The sequence below is a fragment of the Dama dama genome, chromosome 13, assembly GCF_033118175.1.
Source record: "Dama dama isolate Ldn47 chromosome 13, ASM3311817v1, whole genome shotgun sequence".
Taxonomy (NCBI): Eukaryota; Metazoa; Chordata; class Mammalia; order Artiodactyla; family Cervidae; genus Dama; species Dama dama.
Genome location: NC_083693.1, coordinates 74,361,376 through 74,381,636, shown reverse-complemented (window position 1 = coordinate 74,381,636; position 20,261 = coordinate 74,361,376). Strand labels below are relative to the sequence as shown.

Here is a 20,261-nt window from a genome sequence, read left to right as displayed (position 1 = left end):
TATGGAATTTAGAAAGCTGGTAATGACAATCCTATATGTGAGATACCAAAAGAGACGCAGATAAAAAGAACAGACTTTTGGACTCTGGAGGAGGCGAGCTGGGCTGATTTGAGAGAATGGCATTGAAACAGGTGACCAGTCCAGGTTCAATGCCTGAGACAGGGTGCCCAGGGCCAGTGCACTGGGACCACCCAGAGGGATGGGCTGGGGAGGGAGGGGGGAGGGGGGTTCAGGATGGTGGGGACACATGTACAGCTGTGGCTGATTCATGTCAGTGTATGGCAAAAACCACCACAATGTTGTAAAGTAACTAGCCTCCAATTACAATAAATTAATTAAAAAAATGAACAGGTACAGGGCAACCAGTTTGGAGCGAAAGGTAAATCAGACCTTTGGCTCGGGTCCCGAGTGACTCATGATGGCTGTGTTAGGACTTTTAACTCTGAGAAGGACTTTCCAGGTTTGCCTGAACCTGGGAAACCGGTCTCAGCCCAGCTTCTCCGCCTGGGGAGCAGCCGGCACATTTCCCCAGCAGCGGCCGCATGGGGCTTGCAGGTCAGGGCCTCGGGTGACATGTGAGTTCACTCTCAGTAGTGGACTCCCTGTGCTTCCAGGAAGTGGGGTCATGTAGAATTTTTTTTTGTTTATCTTAAAATAATCTCTTTCAGACCTCAGAGAAATCCCTTAGATTCAGTAGGCCAGGACTAGGTAACATGGTATGTTAGACTCTTTATTTAGAATTGAAAACATACATGTTTGTTTTGGGGGAGGGGACAGCTGGGGTTTATTGGACATAGCCTGTGGGTTATCAGTCAGTCTTCCCGGTGGCCAGGCAAGTCAGGCATCCGTGGTTTTTCACCATTGTATGAACAGTTTCTGGGGCAAGGGGAGAGGATATCACTCATCCCAGGTTACCACACAGATCCAGGGTCGGTGCTGGGACCTGGTCCCCACCCTCTGGCAGGAGCGGGGCCTGGGGCCGTCTCTCTATCAGCCCCTGCTTCCAGATTGAGTGTCGCTGCTTCAAGTGGACTGTCTCCAGTTCACTTCCTATTTTGTTAAGAACTGAATGAAGTCTCTAAGGAGTACTAGGAAGAAGGAAGACCACGTTTTTTTTCCCCCTGATACTTTTCCTGCAACCAGCACAGTGTATTGCCGGCTTATTCTGAGTCACGATGGCCAGTTAGGGATTCCGGGGGAGTGTGGGGGGCTGCCCCTTCCGAGGTGCAGGGAGGGCCGCGAGACGAGGCAGGTGGGGCCCGGGGCTGCCTGCTGGGAACCCCGGGCTGCTGGCTGGGCTTGGCTCCCGCCTCCACCACCCAGCGGCGCTCTTCACGAGCCTTGTGGGGAGGATGTGAGGAGGAACGAGGCAGGAAGCAGGCGGCCTGAGCCCCGCTGGGCACGAGGGGTCTCATGATGGGGGGGCCACCTGCAGAGTCCGTCCGCGTCACAGCTTCTGCTGTGGGCATCTAAACTGGGCATTTCCTAGAAATTAAAGCTGTTTCACCAGTCTGAAAGGGCGTTGCCTTGTTGACTGGAGTCAGGATCCTATGTTATGTGACAGGCGAAATAGCCCGTCGCTTTCTCTGGTTCCAGAAATGAGTTTCCAGTCGCCTGCCTATAAGCCCTTGCAGGTTCCTTTTCCTGTAAACTTGTTTTCCAGGAGCCCACCGGTCATTTCTAGCACTGCTGTGATACACTTTCTGACTTTCTCTTCAGATTTCTAGGTGGACAGGGAAACAGTGGAGGCTCGGCCAGCCATGGCGCTGCCTGCCCCCACCGGTACCTTTAGGGAACGAAGGTCTTGGCCGCTCATTCCCTAGCTCTGCCTCACCCCGCATGTCCAGCCGCAGGTGCCGTGGTCTTTTCCCGGCTTACCCGCCCTCTGTTGGGTGGTCTCCCCTTCCACCCTCCCACGCGCCGTCAGCCTCACCTCCTGCCCAGCCCGCTCTGGTCCTGCTCTCCTCCTTCCGGTCCGTGCGCACGGGGCAGCCAGGGGAAGCCATGATCTGTGTTGCTCGGAGTGGGGCCCGGCCTCCCCCCTGCACGCGCCTCACTCACTGGCTCCTTTCTCTCAAACCCTTTGTCTGGCAGGCAGCCCCTGGCCGGGCCGGCTCCCTCCTGCCCTCAGACCCCCCTGCCCCCAGGATCCACACAGGGGTCCCTGTGCAGTAAATACCAGTGGGGCCTCTGACACCTGCGGTTGGGTTTCTCCTGGCCTGTCGCTCTGAATTCCATGTTCCCTTCCCTCCGTGTGATGCCAGCCCCATGAGGGACCCGTGGCCGAGCAGGTGCCAATAAGTCTGCTGCTGAGACGGGGAGTGAGCGGACGTTACGCTGGTCTTCTTGTCGCAGCCAGGGTGTTTGTCCCCTCCATGTGCTTCTTCTCCTGAAGAGCTGGTGTCTCCTGCCTGTGCTGGCTTGTGTGTGCCTCTCAACATTATTTGTAAAGTCCGTCTAATTTTGGAGGGGGAGGATTTCTCACAAAAAGTTTCCTCTAGGAAGTTGTCATTCTGGTCTGTGTTCTGAAGAAGATAGTCTGTTTTTCATAATCAAAGAAGTTTGTTATTTCCACATTTTTAAAAAATGAAGTTGGCGTCTTCTGCCCATTCCAGTTTGTGGTCCGTTCGAAGAGCGTCCAGTGCTGGGCGTCCTGTCGCCCCGTCCCCGCGTACTTGCTCCCCTCCCTGCACTGTTCACAGCTCTTAACCGCCCTTGGCCCTGGGGGAGTTGAATCCCCCATGGAGTCCAGAATCAGGCAAGTCACCAGCAGCAGTTGGTATAATTCCTGCTGGCATCACTCAGATGAGCTGTGACTGCCCCCGAGGTTCCCGGGCAGAGAAAGCAGGTCAGGTGCAGGCGACAGAGCTTCACTGGCATAGTGGCCGCTCAGTTCACCAGGGAGCGCGGCCCGTGAACAGGCCACAGCGCCTGCTGGGCCGGCGGAGCCCACGTGGGGCTGGAGCCCGAAGCACTGTCTCTCACACAATGTGTCCTCCACACATGTGTGGAAGCACCAGCCCCGCATGGAGCAGACCCTCGGGAGACGGAAGCTCAGCTCACGCCCGTGGGCTGGGCCCTCCAGTGAGACACCGTGGATGTGTGTCTATCTGCTCTTACCTCGGCTGCCTTTGCTGTAGGGGAAACTTCCATAAACACTTTTCTTTTCCAAGTTTGTATCTCATTAGACTCTCACGTTATCTATGAATCAAAAACTATTTTAATTTCCAGTTCTTTATAACGTATGTTATGGGACTTCCTTGTCTTTTATTCTTCAGATATTTTGCAAATATTGTTTACTCTTCTTTAACCCAGTTAAGAAATGGGTGAAAGAACTGATTAGACATTTTCCCAGGGAGGAAATGCAGATGGCCGACAGGTACATGGAAAGATGCTCTTCATCCCTAGTCATCAGGGCAGCGCAACTCAAAACCACAGCGATATGTCACCTCACACCTGTCAGAATGGCTGTCATCAAAAAGAACATACGTCCCAGACTGACTTTACTGTGAAGTCCTACCACATTCCATGTCTGAGTTTCTGTGCTCGGGGTGGATTTTCCTTGTCTGTGGAAGAACACGTGGATCTCCCTGGCTTTCTCACCCAAGTTGGCCACCCACGCTAACCCTGGAAGTATGATCACTTTGGAGCCTGGTCCCTTAATCTTTGCTAGGATACAAAAGAGGACATCACACCCAAGGATCACTGCGCAGTCCTACTACAGTATTTTGAAGTAGCCCTCTAACTACTTAATTTTAAGCAAATCCCATGGCCGCACTTTTAAGGTTTTTTTTAAAAAGATGTGTATACTCACCAACTTAAACAAACAAACAAAAAAATCCGAACAGCATACTTGAAGAATGTAATACTCAAACTCTCAGTGCTTCTTTATGGTTTCTAATAGGATTTTTTATTATTGTTATTATTGGGTTTTTTTGGAAAGGGTTGGGAGGGTCTTTTTTTTTTTTTTCTCCTTTGAAATAAAGAAGTGATGTTTTTAAATGAAAAAAAAAAAAAAAGAACATACGTAACAAATATTGGCGAGGTTGTAGAGAGAAGGGAGCCCTCGTACTCTGTTGGTGGGATGTAAACTGGTGCGGCCACTATGGAGGACAGAATGGCAGTTCCTCAAAAACTAAAAATAGAAATACCACGTGACCCAACAGTTCCCCTTCTAGGTATATATCCGGAAAAAAGCAAAACACTGATTTGAGAAGATACACCCACCCCAGTGTTCATAGCATTTTTCTACAATTGCCAACGTAGGTGTCCATCAGCAGATGAATGGGTGAAGAAGATGTGGTCGTATGCATGTGTGTGCTCGCTCACTCACTCTCTCTCACACGCGTGCGTGCACACAATGGAATACTACTCAGCCATAAAAAAGAATAAAATTTTGTCATTTGTAGGAATATATAGATGGACTTGGAGGGTATTGTGCTAAATGAAATAAGTCAGAGAAAGACAAATACTGTATATGTCTCCTATATGTGGAATCTAAAAAATACAATATAAACTGGTAAACATAACAAAAAAGAAGCAGTCTTACAGAGAACAAACCAGTGGTTACCATTAGGGAGAGTGAAGGAGGAAGGGTAATAGAAGAGTAGGGACTAAGAAAGGAAGTTTTTTTGAGATTATATGTATGTAAAAATGTATGTATGAAATTGTATGTATGAAACTTGAAATTTGTGAAGCACTGTAGAATAAAAGAACCATTCAATAAAAACAAGAGATTGGGGTAAAACATTTCGAAGAATATGAAAAAAAGATTTGTACAAATCAGTAATAATACACTGCTAGTTTGCATAGGAAGATGTAGTGATATCAAGAAATCAGCAGTCCTCTCATCAATTTGTGAATTGAGTGTGGCTTCTATAGTGATACCATCCGGTTGTGTTGTGCAGGCAGAAATTTTATTGGCAAGAATAGATACTTACTGCTCTCTGTTCCCTGGCGGATGTGTCACTTTGCACCCAGCAGTCTCTCAAGGTCCACATTCCGGGGGCGCGTGCTGGGCAACAGGAGCCTCTCGGGAGCCATCCCTCCAGACCCTGTGGGTCCAGAAGGCGGGAGCGTGGCCTCTGATCGTTAGGTCTGGTGGTGATGGATGCTGTCTTCTCTGCCCATTTGCAGTACTTGGTCATGGATTACTATGTAGGTGGCGATTTACTGACGCTGCTCAGTAAATTTGAGGACAAACTTCCAGAAGATATGGCAAGATTCTACATTGGTGAAATGGTGTTGGCCATCGATTCCATCCATCAGCTTCATTACGTGCACAGGTAATCACCTTGATGTGTTTTATGGAAACCACCATTAACATGTTAAAGCAGTCCTTTCAGAGCCCCAGCGCCAGGCTCTGTGGAGAGTTTGGGAGGTTGGGGTCCTCCCTTTGGCTGCCATGATGTGGGGTGCCTTCCCAGGTCGCAGCTCTGTGGCCGCTGCAGTCAGCTGAGGTCCCCTTGTCCTTTGGTGTCTGCCTGCCATTGGCTCGTGCTCTGCCCTGCCCGTCCCCCAGAGCTCGTTTCCTGGTCACCCACAGAACATTAGAGGGGTTGAGTTGAGGGGGCTCCCATCACAGCAGCATAAAGGACTCAAACGAGTGTAACTGCTCCTGCGTGGCAGACGGGGGTGACAGCGTGGAGCAGGCCCCCTCCTGCTCGCCACACGGCCCCCGCCCCCCGCCACCAGGACCGCGGCCCTAGTCGTTGCCCAGCCTGCACCTCTGTGTCCGTCTCATTCTGCTGTTTAAGACAGGGATTCAGTCCTGTGAGGGTGGGGGCGGGGGGGGGGGGGCGGGGGTTGTTGGTTCTGTTTTACTTCTTTTTATCAAAGTGTTTCATGGCGATAGTTTTAGAAATTCAAATAGGTGTACAGGGCTTATAACAAAACATGAGTGTTCAGTCCTGACACCCCTGCCACAGGTAACTATCATCAATTTGTAGTTGTTTCTTCTGGTATTTGCTTTCATATTTCCAGCTAACAGAAATGTATTTCTGTTGTTGCTGCATTTTGTGGGGTGGGGGCGGGGGTCTTAGAGCATGTCTGTTTGAGTGGAGGTTTGACTCTTTCACATAAGTACATCCCTCTCATCCCTCCTTCCCACCTGGTCCCAGTTAATGTGCAGTTCCCCCCTCGGACACCGTGAGTGTGAACTGCACAGGTCGCAGATTGTACACCGGCTTCTTTCACTAAGTACTTTGTATGCCTCTGAGCCTGTCGGGGATTTTCCTGACCAGATGCAGTTTGTGCTCCTGGGGTAGCGATGGTGCCCAGTGTCAAAGGAACAGCCCTTCAAGTCCTGCCACGAATGTGACCCTGTTGCCCTGGGAGGGGGCGGCTTGCCAGGGACCACGCGGTTCTGCCCAGGGCGCAGGTCTCCATGTCACGGGCAGCCCAGGGTGCTGCCCCCATAGCAGGTGCTGCTCTCAGGATGGTGAGGTTTGGGCCAGAGTCACTCTTCTCTTTGCTGTGTTCTGTAATGCCATTATGCCTGCTGTTATAACAGTCACTGTTCTTGTTTTCAATATCAGATTTTATACTCTTCTTGATGGAACTTTGCTTAATTCACTACAGAGAGATTTGTAGTTGTCACAGATCTCCAGGGAAATTAATTTGACTGCCTTTTGAACAGTTTATTCTTTCCTGTTTTTCCCTGAGTAGATAGCTTTCTGCCCATTTTCTTAATTGTTTGTGTAGAAGCTTTGCTCTATCTTTTAACTTTAGGGCATAGTAGGAAAATTAAAATACATAATTTGACGTTGTTTTTTCCCTTAAAGTCAACGCAATATTCAGACTAAGTGCTTGAATGACCTAGTCTAAAAACAGAAGAGCTCGCAGAGCTAGATAGTACAGGAAGTCAGTCCTATCCCCATCTCAGGGGTGAGCCTGAGTAAGTTAAGGCTGCCTGTGGTGGGGCCAGGAGTGAGTAACTCCCATCAGAACCATGGACACAACGGGCAGGTTCAGACCGTAGCTTTGGGCCTCTTTCCCGTGGGAGGACGTTGGCCACGGCGACTTCTTCAGGCAGTGCCCGCCACACCCCAGCCCAGCTCCTGCAGACAGAGCCGCTGCGCCCCGGCCTTGGCAGCTGGACCCCTTCGAGGCCCACTGCAGGAAGCAGCAGGGACCTCCGACCCAGAGCCGAGCTCCCCGGTGCGCGCCGCCCTTCCAGGAGGTCAACCTCGGAAAGTAGCAGAGCAGAGACCAAGAGGCACAGGCTCCCAGGGGTTGCAGCCAGGCAGGGTTTTGTTTTCAATTTTAACGTTTCCACTCAACTCTTTGTTTAAAAAAAAAAAAAAATATTTACTTGGCTGCGCCGGGTCTTATTTGCGACACGAGGGATCTAGTTCCCTGATCAGGGATTGACCTCAGGCCCTGCATTGGGGTCCCAGGGTCTTAGCCACTCCAGGGAAGTCCCACAGGCAGATTTTTTAAACGTGTTAAATTTATTGGTTGTTTTCTTCTAATGGTTTCATTTTTTACATAAACTCCATTTGGAGTTTATTCTAATATAAAGAATGGATCTGATTTTATCTTTAATTAAAAGGCTGTTCAGTTGTCCCAGCACAAACTTAACTTATCTGTGTCTTTGCCCACTGATCTGAGGTAGCGTCTTTATGATATGCTCTGTTTCTGTATGAGTTTGGTCTGTTCTGGACATTCTGCTCCACTGTCTTTCTGTCTCTGCTCTGGGACCACGTCATGGAGGCTTGAAACTCCATGGGACCAAGTCCCCCATCACACCTCTTTCTTTTTAGTGTTTTCCTAGCTCTTCTAACATGTTGGTTGTTGCATATCAACTTCAATATCAACTGGTCTGGCTGCAAACAAAGCAGGACACTTACTTACTTATTTTTAAATTTGATGGGTCTTTCAGTCTGCAGATTCAGGTCTTTTTTTTTTTACTTCTGGAAAGTTGTCTCGGGCTTCAGCTTCAGATGCGATGTTTTACTGTTTCGATTCTTCAAGGGCTCCTGTTACGTGTATGTTGTGCCTTCTTTGCCTCTGTCTTCCATTTCGGTCTCCAGGTGCTTTGTCCCCGACCGTTTTGAATTATTTGTCCCATTTTTACCTTTTCAGCTCTTTTCCTCCGTTTCTTCAGTACCTTTCATTAGATTTTTTTTTTTAATGTTTTAATTTATTTTTGGCTGTGCTGGGTCTTGGCTGCTGCACAGGCTTCTCTCTGGTTGGGGGCGCGGGCTCCAGGGCGCGGGGCCTCAGGAGCTGCGGCGCACACGCACACACAGGCTTCGTTGCTCTGGGGCCTGTGGGCTCTTTCCCACAGCAGGGGTTGAACCTGTGTCTTCTGCATTGGCAGGCGGATTCTTCACCACTGAGCCACCAGATCGGCCCTGGATCTTTATTTAAATTGACTCTTCTTTGGCATCTTACACGTTAGTTTTCATTTCTGTTAAGATTGTCTTTTTCTTCTGTTCCTCCCCTGGGTTAAATCAAGTCTGTTTTCTCTTCTCCTTATTTTTGTCTAGGTCTTTGTTTTGCCACACCTCGCCGCGTGTGGGATCTTAGTTCCCTGACCAGGGATCAAACCTTTGTCCCCTGCAATGGAGGCTCAGTCTTACTAGAACACCAGGAAAGTAGTTTTTATTTTTCTGACTCATTGAGGGATTCTTTTGTTTTCTCTTTCACATTCCTGAGTATTTATTTAAGATTTATTTCAGTTTGGAGTGCTTTGCTAGAGGTTTTTTTTTGTTTGTTTTTTGTTTTTTGCTTTGCTTTTTTTGAATTAATCATCTTTTGCTCGCACGTGTTTGTGAGACCTACCTGTGTTGTTGGGAGTAGCGGGGGCTTTCATGTGTTTGCATCAGGGTGTAGCATTCTGTCAGGCCAGAGTGGCCTGGCCTCTTTGTCCATTCTGCAGGTGGACTTGAGGTGGTCCAGGCTCAAGCCCCCCTGCAGAATGTGGGCCTTATCACAGCCCCTCTTGGCAGTTGTTACCAGCTGTGCTGCTGGGAGCATCCTTCGCTCTTCTTGGTGAACACCTTCCTTTTCTTTTGTCATGCTGTCCGGTCACACACACTTACTCTGCCAGGAAGGAGGACTAGTCCCTTGACGTCCACCGCCCCGCCCCGCACTCCCCGCCCAGTGCTGGGCAGCACACACGACAGGCGGTAGGATGGCGGGTTGAGTGCGACAGAGTTCACTTTCCTGCTGCAGGGTAACCGGCAGACTGCTCCGCTTCGAGCTTCCCTGTCGTCGTCTGTAACATGCACTGTGGGGCGGGGCCCGTGGTGCTCCGGGGTGCAGGGTACCCGTAGGACACCGACCGTCTTGCCCCAGCTCCTCACCCGACTCCGTTAGGCATCACGTCCCCGCTCAGGTGTCTCTTCTTGGGTCACAGCCGCCGGGCCCCCTTCACACCTGTGAACGCAGGGCTGCCTCCTCTGCTGTCCCTCCCGTTTCCTCGCAGCAGCTGCCACGCGGCTTGTGCTCTATGATTGATGCCGAGACCCTGTGTGGCGGGGTCTTGTGTGTTCATGTCCCGACGTCCCGGCCGGAGGGAGGCTTCCTGAGCACAGGTGGTGCGGTCCAGCCCCTGCCGTGGCCCCGGGTTGAGAGCAGCGCCCAGCACGGGGGAGGCCTGGGCTGGCGGGTGGGGACAGGTGGGGTCCGTGGCCAGGTCCCAGTGGTGAATGGGGGTTCACCGCTGCTGCCCGCAGACCAACCACCGCAGGGGACGCTCTCCTGGGTCCTGTCGTGACGTACTAGTGCTTCCTCTGGTGATTCTCTGCTAGTGAAGGGCTGTGACCTACCTAACGTGTTGCATGGAAATCGTTAATTTGTGTGTTTATTTTACTAACAGAGACATTAAACCTGACAATGTCCTTTTGGATGTAAATGGTCATATCCGCCTGGCTGACTTTGGATCCTGTTTGAAGATGAATGACGATGGAACTGTAGGTATTTTTGTTGACACTCTTCCATTTGGTCTTGTGGTTTGCTTGCAGTTAGAAGGGGCTTATTTACATTTTCAATTTGAGATACAATTAAAAAACCAAGTTTATTAATGTGAATTAAGATAAGTCCATTTAGAAAACAGTTGAAATTTTCTGTTTACAGTTAAAACATCTTGATTGCTTTTTGTGTTCGCGGAAGTGATATGTGTGCCTTCTGCAGAGGAGGGGTCAGGTGTCCTCAGACCCCCAGGCGGCCCCGGTGGGCCAGCCCCACGGTGAGGGAGAGGCAGCCTCGGGTCCTCCTGACCCGGGAGTCGGTGCCTTCTCGTTTCTGTCTGGGGCAGGACTTCCTGAACGGGGGTCCTCCATACCCCCTCTTCCAAGGGCCAGTGGACGCTCCCACTGCAGAGCGGGAGGACGCCCCTGGAGTGGCCGTCAGACCCCAAGGAGGCTGGGCTTGGGCCGGGTCAGAGCCCCCTGGCCGTGCAGCCTCGGTGGGCCCCCCACCCCCCACCCCGCCTCGCTGGCTCCAGCACGTGGCTCCGATCGTCAGGGACTCGTCAGCATCCTTCCGGTGGCCCCGGTCGCAGTTTGAGTTTTCCGTGTTTTGGGAGTCTTTTCTTTAAAACCTACACGCGTCATAAAGTCTACTGTAACTGCTTCTCCAGAGAGAGCAGCCCCTCGCCCACCCCTTGTTGTGGGTTTTCAAGCCACAGTAAAAGAACGTAAAGCTGGCAGCACTTGACGGCATTTTAAAAAGAGCGAGTTGGTTTACTCCCTCTCTCTCCACAAAGCCAGTCTCTTATTTCTAATGTGATGGGTCTGTTGGTGCTGTCCCCAAAGCCAGTCTTCTAACGAGGGAGCACAGGCCTTGGTCCGAGCCCACGCGCTGGGCACCTTTCCCAGGGGCTCACCTGCCTTACCTTCCGGTAGCTGTCCCCTGCCGCCCTGTCTGACTCCTGAGGACACCCCAATGAGTCCTGCCGCCGGGCCCTGGGCTGTGATTGGGGAGAGGCTGGTCTTTTCGAGGACGGGCCTTCTTGGCTCTTGTCGCGTCTTGCTGACCCCCAGTCATGTGGACTGCACGTGCTCTGAGGCCGGTCTTTGACCTCCTAGCACACCCAACCCCCAGGTTGTCTCTGCGATGGTTGCAGCTCCCCACCTAGGGCGTGTCCAGCACCCAGCTGGTCCCTGGACCTACTGCCAGACATTCCAGTTTGGAGCTCAAGGGTAGGGTGTGGGTGAGCAGCCCGAGCTTCCTCTGGGAGCGTGTCAGAAAGGCAGCGTCTCAGGATCTCTGTCTTGCAAGCGTGTGGTGTCTATGCACGTACAAGTCCAAGGAGGGCTGGCCTGGATGCACTGGGTGCCCGGGCCACACTGTGAGCTGCGATGGGGGATGTGGGGCTCCAGTGCCCTGTGGGGCTGGGTGGGCATCTAGGGACTGAAAATCCCGGTGGGCGGGAGAGTCTGGTGCATTCTGGAAACTGCCCAGTGTTTAGAGCTATAAAGATAGCTCTAAGTTGTATCTGACTCTTGCGATCCCATCAACTGTAGCCTGCCCAGCTTCTCTGTCCATGGAATTCTTCAGGCAAGAATACTGGAGTGGGCTGCCATTTCCTTCTCCAGGGGAACTTCCTGATGCAGGAATTGAACCCAGGTCTCCCGCATTGCAGGCAGAGGCTTTACTGACGGAGTTACACGGGAATCCCCGGTTTAGTGCTATAGGAATATTTATTTGCACTGAATTTTTCATTATGAGGTTTTTAAATCATGACCATGTAAAGATTTACCCTGTGACGTCCTCGGGTTCCCCTTCACCCTGCCCGCTCTTTCCCCTAAGGTGCAGTCCTCCGTGGCCGTGGGCACCCCGGACTACATCTCCCCAGAGATCCTGCAGGCAATGGAGGACGGCATGGGCAAGTACGGCCCCGAGTGCGACTGGTGGTCCCTGGGCGTCTGCATGTACGAGATGCTGTACGGAGAGACCCCGTTCTATGCCGAGTCCCTCGTGGAGACCTACGGGAAGATCATGAACCATGAAGTAAGCCGTCGCACTGCACCCCCCGCCCCGTGTGTGTCCGAGTCCCTGTGGAAGAGGGACAGTGGGGCAGGCTGGGCGGCCAGACGGGTGTCTGAGCAGGCTGCTGACCCGGGAGATGACGGCAGAGGGGGCGCTCCCACTCCCTGGTGGAGGGGGGCGGGTCCATCGAGCCGGAACCCTGCAGGAGACGTGGGCTTCGGGAGCAAGAGGCAGGTCCGTGCGGGGCCAGGTGGGTGGGAATATTGCCCGAGGGGGCTTGCAGGCCACTGTCACCTGTGTGCCTGCCCCTTCCCTTAGACGTCGGCTCTGCCGCTCCAGCCTGCTTGCCCCAAAGTCGTAGTCAGGAGTGGGTCACACGTCTCAGCACAGTAGTGCTCTTGGTCCTTTGTTGAGCCTGTTTCTTTCCCTCCTGTTTCTCTCCCTTTTCCCAGCTATTCATTTTTCACTTCTATTTCCCTCATTTTCTGTTTATTATTTCTTCTTCCGTCTAATGTTTTCGTCATCTGGGTTTTTCCTTTTTACCCGTCTTTCCCCACGTCCTTCTGATGCCAGGGTCAGCCTCTCTGGCTGTTGACTCACGGCACCCTTCACCCGTGCTCGGTCACTCGCCCAGACAGGTGCTCATTTGTCTGCTATCTTCCCCCAGCCTGGCCCCCCAGTATTTGCTCAGATAAGGAGCAGATTAACATTAAAGTCCTAAAGTATCTTTGTTTAACTCTAAATCAAGGAAAGTTATGCCTTAAAAAAGTTTTTGCAAAGGAGAAATACATATTTATTTATAAATTAGTACATACTATTAAAAACTTCAGACATGCCGAAGTGCATGCAGTAAGTTGATGGTGAAAGTCACCCCATGAACTTCTGGTGATGAGCGTGGTTAAGGTAACAAGTGGGACTTGGTTACATTCTAAGACCTGCGGTCCCTGAGTGCCCGCCACCTGTGGGGCCCACCTGGTGGTCTCCGAACACCATGAGGCAGCTCTGCCGTCCCTTCTAGAGATTACAGGTGAGGCCTGGACCGCAGGGGCGGCTCGGCACGCAGGTCCGCGGTGCCGTGGTGGGTGTGTGGCCTTGTGAACCTCCTAGCATGTGGGAATGGGGGACTGTCTAAATAAATGGTATCACGGTCACATATGGGCAGGGTTCCAACCATCTTTCTACTCAGTGTCAGAGGCAGACCTTACCATGTGTGTGTGTGCACTGTATCTTGTTGTAACAAGTCCCTCTTTGATGAGCATTGAGGTACTTTCCAATTTCCTTGGTCAGAGTGGAATGGCTTCACGAACATGTCGTGGTTTCTCACTGATACTGTTGGCAAAATGCATACTGAAGGATGGGCCCGTTTTTCTCCCACCTACAACCTGTTGTTGGTGTTCTTTGCCACCTTGATAGGTGAAAATTTATCACCATTTTAGATTACATGCAGCTTGGTAACAAGGCTGCCATGAGTAAAACCGGCGAGTCTAAGGGTTTTCTGGAATGAAGCTTCATTAGCTTCGGTTGTACTTGGTTACTGGAACATAGGAAGTGACTGTGGCTCTGGAGCTGTTGCCTCTGCTCTGTTCCCCGTGATGTCTGTGCACCTTGGAGTCCTCTGACTGCCCCCCTGCCCTCCCCAGGAGCGGTTTCAGTTCCCTTCCCATGTCACGGACGTGTCCGAGGAGGCCAAAGACCTCATCCAGAGGCTGATCTGCAGCCGGGAGCGCCGGCTGGGACAGAACGGGGTGGAGGACTTCAAGAAGCACGCCTTCTTCCAAGGGCTGAACTGGGAGAACATCCGGAACCTAGAGGCGCCCTACATTCCGGACGTGAGCAGTCCTTCCGACACGTCCAACTTCGACGTGGACGACGACGTGCTGAGGAACATCGTAAGTGTGGCGGCGCCCTGCCCCCCGCGTTGTGTCACAGGTCTGCCTGCGCACGGCTTGCTCCTCAAGGCGGTGAATCTGAGAGCTGTGCCAACTTCCAGAAACTTTGGCGGTTGTCTCAAGGAATGCACCTCTCATTCTGGCCTTCAGCTTGGTCCTTAAAGCGATGGCTTACTCAATTTTAAATAGCTGTTCTATTTTAGGATTCATCAGAATTATTTTGATGCCTTTGTGCCTTTGCAAACAGTGTCACGTACATTGCCGCATCAGTGTCCCTCCTGCCCTGTCCCCCCGGCCAGGAGCCTGCCCACGGCCCCACGGTGGCGTGGGTCTCTGGGTCTCCACTCCTCCTCACTGTCCCTGTGCCTGAGGACACATCCGCTCTTCTGCCGTCACGTGTGTTTAGCATGTGCGTGACTGTTTGCTCACACGGCCGGAGGTCGGGAGCGACAGGGATGAGAGGCCAATTTTGAGGCGCTGATGTCTCAGATTGTGGGTTTTCCACATTGGGCGCTGGCCGAGGGGCCCATCTGGTATCTGACCTGGTCTCACGGGGCCGCTGATAAGCTCGTCATTGTACCTCTTGGGCCCAGAGAGTTTTGCTCATGTCTTGTGAAATTATTTTGTTCTCATCAGACTCAGCATTCAGTACGCATTACTCTGTACATGAGTCTTGGGGATAGAGAAACTGAGGTTTAACCAGGGAAAAGAAAAACGTGTTTGATTTAGAGGCTTTAGAGGCTCTTTCTTAGTAAAATAAGAGTGGAACTTTAGATGATGTGAGGAAAGACCGAGGAAAGTGTTAATATTATTGTTGAAAGGATTTTTCCTGAACTTCAGATAAACGTGTTTCCACACTGAAATTTACCAGGTAAATAACTTTGAGGGTCCTTCTCTATTAAAAATAAAAGCAAACTGAAAAATAGCAGTAAACCCATGTGAAATAGTCTCCCTTTGGGTTCCAGACCCCGCTTCTGCCTGTGGCCTGTTTCAGGGCAGGAACCCAGCGCCCCTGCCTCTGCCCCACGTCCCTCCTGCTCAGGGTCACGGTGAGCGGCGGCTCCTGCCGCTTTAGAAGGTTCGCAGTTACCTGATCCCGGTTCAGCCTGTGCATCGCTGTCTCAGAAGCAGTGTGTTTGTCCCCTTCACGGCCCGTGCTTTGGTCAGGCTGGGAATGAGAAGGGAACCAGCCAGCACCCGGCCCCACGCGGGCAGCGTTCTGGGAGGCGCCATGGGGCTCCCCGCTGCGCCGTTGACTCCCCGTGACCCTCTCCCCTCCTGTTCTCATTTGTTTGAACATGGTTTCATTCGCGTCGTGTGTTCTCGTGCAGGAAGTGTTACCTCCAGGTTCTCACACTGGCTTCTCTGGATTGCACTTGCCGTTCATCGGGTTCACGTTCACCACGGAAAGGTGCGTCGCCTGCCTTCCCCGCAGGCGGGGGTCCTCCTGGGGTGGGTGAGCTTCCGTGTGGGGCCGAGCCCCGTCAGAGCCGGGGACTCTGACGTGTTCTGTGCTTGAGGGAGCTTCTCCTCTAACAACCCGTTAAAAATGTAAACACCATTTTTACCTCAGACTTGAGGGGGTTCGGCTGCAGGCCCTCGTTTGCTGACCCCCGGCCCCTGCAGGCCATCAGCTGGGCAGGGTTTGTGCGGGTGGGACACCAGGGGCCGTGGCTGGCGGTGGGGTGTCTGGTCACACCCAGCTGAGCGTGCCCTTCATCTGGCTCTGCTGGCTTTTGTGGGGATTTTCGCTGCAGCTCCAGGGTTTCCAGGGGAACGAGGAGGGGCTGTAGATGAGAGCCGAGCCCTGCCTGTGAGCACAGCCCTGGGAGCCCCGGCTGGGGGTCGTGTGTGTGGCCTGTCTCCTGGGGGCCTCTGGCAGAGTCATGGTGCCCGTGGTGCTCTTAACTCGATTTTTAAAAGGACACTGCGCCAAGAAGAGGGGGCTGAGGAAGAGAGGCGGTAAAATAAGACAAATGGGGCTGCCTCGGCGCCTGGAGCGAGGTCACTGAGCTTGATTCCTGGCTGCTTCCAGCCACGGGTGCGTGAATTGGTATAAGTTTCTGCGGAAGTGGCCTACTTCTGCTCGAGCCCGTGAAAGTGCTCTACAGGTGTGAGATGCCGGAGTTAGTAGCACTTAGGCCAGAGCAGTGGCGGATGCCGTCCAGCCCAGAGGAGGCGTTCTGGGTGCGCTCGGCGTGTTGACTTACTAGCCCCTCTGCAAGGCTCTAGACCTTTCCACCACACTCAGCGCACTGCGTGCTTGTCACACCTGTGGGCCCTGGGCCCCCAGCGAGGCTCCAAGTTTGTCAGGTTGACCCAGGGACCTCTTCCTAAAACAGACCCCAGCAGTACTGGCTGGCACAGCACCCTTGGGCCACCTTTGAGAAACACCAGCCAGGCCCTTCTGTGAGAGAGGGAGTGTGTGTGTGTGTGTGTGTGTGCATGTGCGTGTGTGCACACGCACTCCCTGTGAAGAACTCAAAAACGCCCAACTGCCCTTCTGTGTGTGTGTATGCGTGTGCACACACTCACTCACTGTGTGGAACTCAGAAACGCCCCTGACCCTGTCATCATGTTAAAAGCAAGAGGAGCCAAGTGGATTGTCCCCAAGTTCAGCTCTGACGGAGAGACCCTTCCTTGGCCCGAATCTGTGCATCAGAGTGCGCTCACGCGCAGGTGCGTCGTGAGTTGCTGATGGTTGGTAAGGACCTTGGCCCTGGTCCAGGGGCTGGACCTAAAGGAGCCATGTTGGGTGTGGACAGTTTGCGGGGGACAGCCAGGGCAGAGCCAGCACGCCCTCACCCCAGGGTGAGCCTCGAGGCGCCCCTGCCCGCGGCCCCGCCAGCCCAGGTCCTCGTGCAGGAGGCCTTCTCCTTCAGGGGTGACTTAGAGATTACACTGCGCCATCACAGCGAAGTGAATCTACGTTGTTTGTTCAGTCAGTAAGTCACGTCCAACTCCTGCAACCCCACGGACTGTAGCCCACCAGGCTCCTCTGTCCATGGGATTTCCCAGGCAAGAAGACTGGAGTGGATTGCCATTTCCTTCTCCAGAATCAACTGTACTTCAATAAAAAAAAGAAAGGGAATTATACTTCCCAGCCCTCCAGAGGTGCTTTATCTGACCAGTCCTCTCCACTGCCCATTGTCACCCAGTGGTTTGCAGTAAGGAAGGCTCTTGTCTAATTTTGGCTCCATAAACAATAAAGTCTTTTCACAGCTGATTTTGTTTGCCAATTTGAAAAGGCTTATCTTTTACCCTAGGAAGTTTCTAAACGCTGATGAAGTCCCTGTAAAGTCTCGGTGGGTGAGAACATGCTGTTGCTTTATCTGCAGCTGCTTCTCTGACCGGGGCTCTCTGAAGAGCACCCTGCAGTCCAGCACACTGACAAGAGATGAGGGCGTGCAGCGTGATCTGGAGGCCAGCCTGCAGGTGGAGGCTTACGAGAGGCGCATCCGGAGGCTGGAGCAGGAGCGGCTGGAGCTGAGCCGGAAGCTGCAGGGTGAGGGGGCGGGGCCTCTGCGTGGGGACCGCCCCCCTCCCCGCTCCCCGCGGCGGCCCGCGCTCACACACGTCTCCTCCCCAGAGTCCACGCAGACCGTCCAGTCCCTCCACGGCTCAGCCCGGGCCCTGGGCGGCGCAGCCCGGGACAAAGAGATCAAAAGGCTGAACGAAGAGATCGAACGCTTGAAGAATAAGATAGCAGGTGAGTGTTCTAAGGTCACCCTGCTTAGTCTCTGTTCTCAGATCTTCCTTTCTGCAAAGAACATTCTCGGAGTCCTTTCCATTGGATGGAAAAGCAGGGGTGGGGAAAGTTAAACTTTAGCAAAGAGTTCTGGTGTTTTGCCACTTTATTTAAAATTATTTCTCTAATGTGCTTAACACTGTAGGAACTGGTTTGAGCTGTCTCTATAGAATCAATGCTTTATCTATGGCCTCTCTGAGTACTTACATTTTTCTCTGTTAATTCTCCTCTTTGTCACTCTGCGACAGAACTGCCGTAACTCCTCTCTTTCTGGAGCTCTCACCCACGGCTGGGTTTCCTCTTCAGTGTTAAAGTGCTAAATCTGGTGTCACCAGAGTGCATGTTCTGTGGCTCCCAATTATCAAAACTTCCAGAAGACTCAAGGCACCTATAAGTCCCAGCCCTTAGCCTGACACGTGGGTCGGTGCTATACCTGACTCATCTCAAATCAAACCCGAGTCAGTGGCCGTCTCTCTGCTTCCTTCTGGGACCCACCACCCTGATCTGAGAAAAGGCTGCCATTGAGAGCATTACTCACCGGAGACCTCCTCACCACCCAGCTGTGCTCGTTACACGGGAGCCAGGGCGGGACGGGGCTCACGTCCCCAGGGAGAGCGTGTGGACACACGTCAGAGCCAAGTCTGCTGGGTCTGTCAGGCGTGCCGGTGGCCGTGCGTGTGCAGGGGAACCTGACTTGTTTCCTGTTTTGCTCAGATTCCAGTAGGCTGGAGCGGCAGCTCGAGGACACAGTGACTCTCCGCCAAGAGCACGAGGACTCCGCGCAGCGGCTGAAGGGCCTGGAGAAGCAGTACCGCGTGGTGCGGCAGGAGAAGGAGGACCTCCACAAGGTTGGCGGGCCCGTCTGTGGGGAAAGCGCGTGGTTTCGCAGAGTGTGCGGTTACGTTCATGGGGGTGTCGGAGACTTGCAAGCCTCATCTGCCTCTGTGATCGTGTGATGACACGGGAGAGGTCGGGACTCCTGCGGCAGACAAGCCTGGGTGCCTCACGGGGGCTCCCTGGGCCCAGGTGGCCTTCAGGCTGTGCTGGGGCCAGCCAAGGGCCTTCCCAGGAGCTCAGTTTTCAGGGCCGAGGCTGCAGCCTTTCACCAGCATTTGCTGTCACTTCAGCCCCTCGCTACAGCAACAGGTGACGCTCCTCACCTTTGGTCCTTGTTAGGCAAACGTAACAGCCTGTAACTCTCTGTGTTTAGCAACTGATCGAGGCTTCCGAGCGGTTGAAGTCCCAGGCCCGGGAGCTGAAAGACGCCCACCAGCAGCGGAAGCTGGCCCTGCAGGAGTTCTCAGAGCTCAACGAGCGCATGGCCGAGCTGCGCTCCCAGAAGCAGAAGGTGTCGCGGCAGCTGCGGGACCGGGAGGAGGAGGTGGAGGCGGCCATGCAGAAGATCGACGCGCTGCGGCAGGACGTCCGCAGGGCCGACAAGGGCCGGAAGGAGGTAGCGTCTCGGGGTGTCGGGGCTGTGTTGATGGGGCACCTGGAGGGTCCCCATAAGGTGGCTTTGAGAGCTCAGGTTGCATCCCGTAAATCACCGGGAAGTTAAATGGATCTTAAATTTCATGTGAAGCCAAGTAAGTTGCTCTGCCAAGTGTTTCTCTTGTGGTTCTCAGCCCTTCATACATATTTGTGAAATTATTAAAACAGGTCCCTGTAGTAGTAAAATTTTAAAGTAAGGTAGAGGGCTTTGTGCACGAGAAGTACCATAGAAACACACCATGATGTCACGTGGCCTGGCTTCCGAGAACTGAAGGCTAGAAGCGGGTGGAGGGCCAGTCTCAGCCCAGCTCACCTCAGGGCAGTGTCCTGAGACTGACTCTAGGACCCTTGACACGCAGAAGGTCACCAAGGCCCTAGAGAGCTTTTGTGTATGTGGTTATGGGCCTTAATGTTTAACAACTTAGGAGTTAAAACTGAAAAATGTTCAACATAATCACAGACTGATTCAGTTTGGTTCATTTCAGTCGCTCAATCGTACCTGACTCTCTCTGCGACCCCATGGACTGCAGCACGCCAGGCTTCTCTGTCCATCACCAACTCCAAGAACTTGCTCAAACTCATTCCATCGAGTTGGTGATACCATCCAGCCATCTCATCCTCTGTCATCCCCTTCTCTCGCCTTCACTGTTTCCCAGCATCAGGGTCTTTTCCAAGGAGTCAGTACTTCCCATCAGGCTGGCCAAAGTATTGGACTTTCAGCTTCAGCATCAGTCCTTCCAATGAATGTTCAGGACTGATCTCCTTTAGGACTGACTGGTTGGATCTCCTTGCAGTCCATGGGACTCAATAGTTTTCTCCAACACCACAGTTCAAAAGCATCCATTCTTTAGTGCTCAGCCTTCTTTATGATCCAACTCACATCCATACACGACTACTGGAAAAACCATAGCTTTGACTAGATAGACCTTTGTCAGTAAAAGAATGTCTCTTGCTTTTTAATATGCTGTCTAGGTTCGTCATAGCTTTTTTTCCAGGGAACAAGCATCCTTTAATTTCATGGCTGCAGTCACCATCTGCAGTGATTTTAGAGCCCAAGAAAATAAAAGTCTGTCACTGTTTCCATTGTTTCCCCATCTATTTGCTATGAAGTGATGGGACTGGATGCCATGATCATTTTTGTGCATTTCTTTAATGTCTGATTTAGTAAAAAGCACCCAGGTTCTCATATGTGT

The 20,261-nt window shown here is 52.5% G+C and overlaps 1 protein-coding gene across 1 annotated transcript in view; it reads left to right on the top strand.

Moving 5' to 3' along the window:
- Positions 1-20,261, top strand: part of CDC42BPB (CDC42 binding protein kinase beta) — a 99,212-nt gene that overhangs the window by 48,936 nt on the left and 30,015 nt on the right. The window contains exons 5-13 of the mRNA XM_061159482.1: positions 5,137-5,285; positions 9,827-9,920; positions 11,761-11,961; positions 13,581-13,829; positions 15,161-15,240; positions 17,168-17,334; positions 17,419-17,538; positions 18,292-18,425; positions 18,788-19,030. Of these exons, the coding sequence (XP_061015465.1) occupies positions 5,137-5,285; positions 9,827-9,920; positions 11,761-11,961; positions 13,581-13,829; positions 15,161-15,240; positions 17,168-17,334; positions 17,419-17,538; positions 18,292-18,425; positions 18,788-19,030 (1,437 nt within the window). The remainder of the gene's footprint in view (positions 1-5,136; positions 5,286-9,826; positions 9,921-11,760; positions 11,962-13,580; positions 13,830-15,160; positions 15,241-17,167; positions 17,335-17,418; positions 17,539-18,291; positions 18,426-18,787; positions 19,031-20,261) is intronic.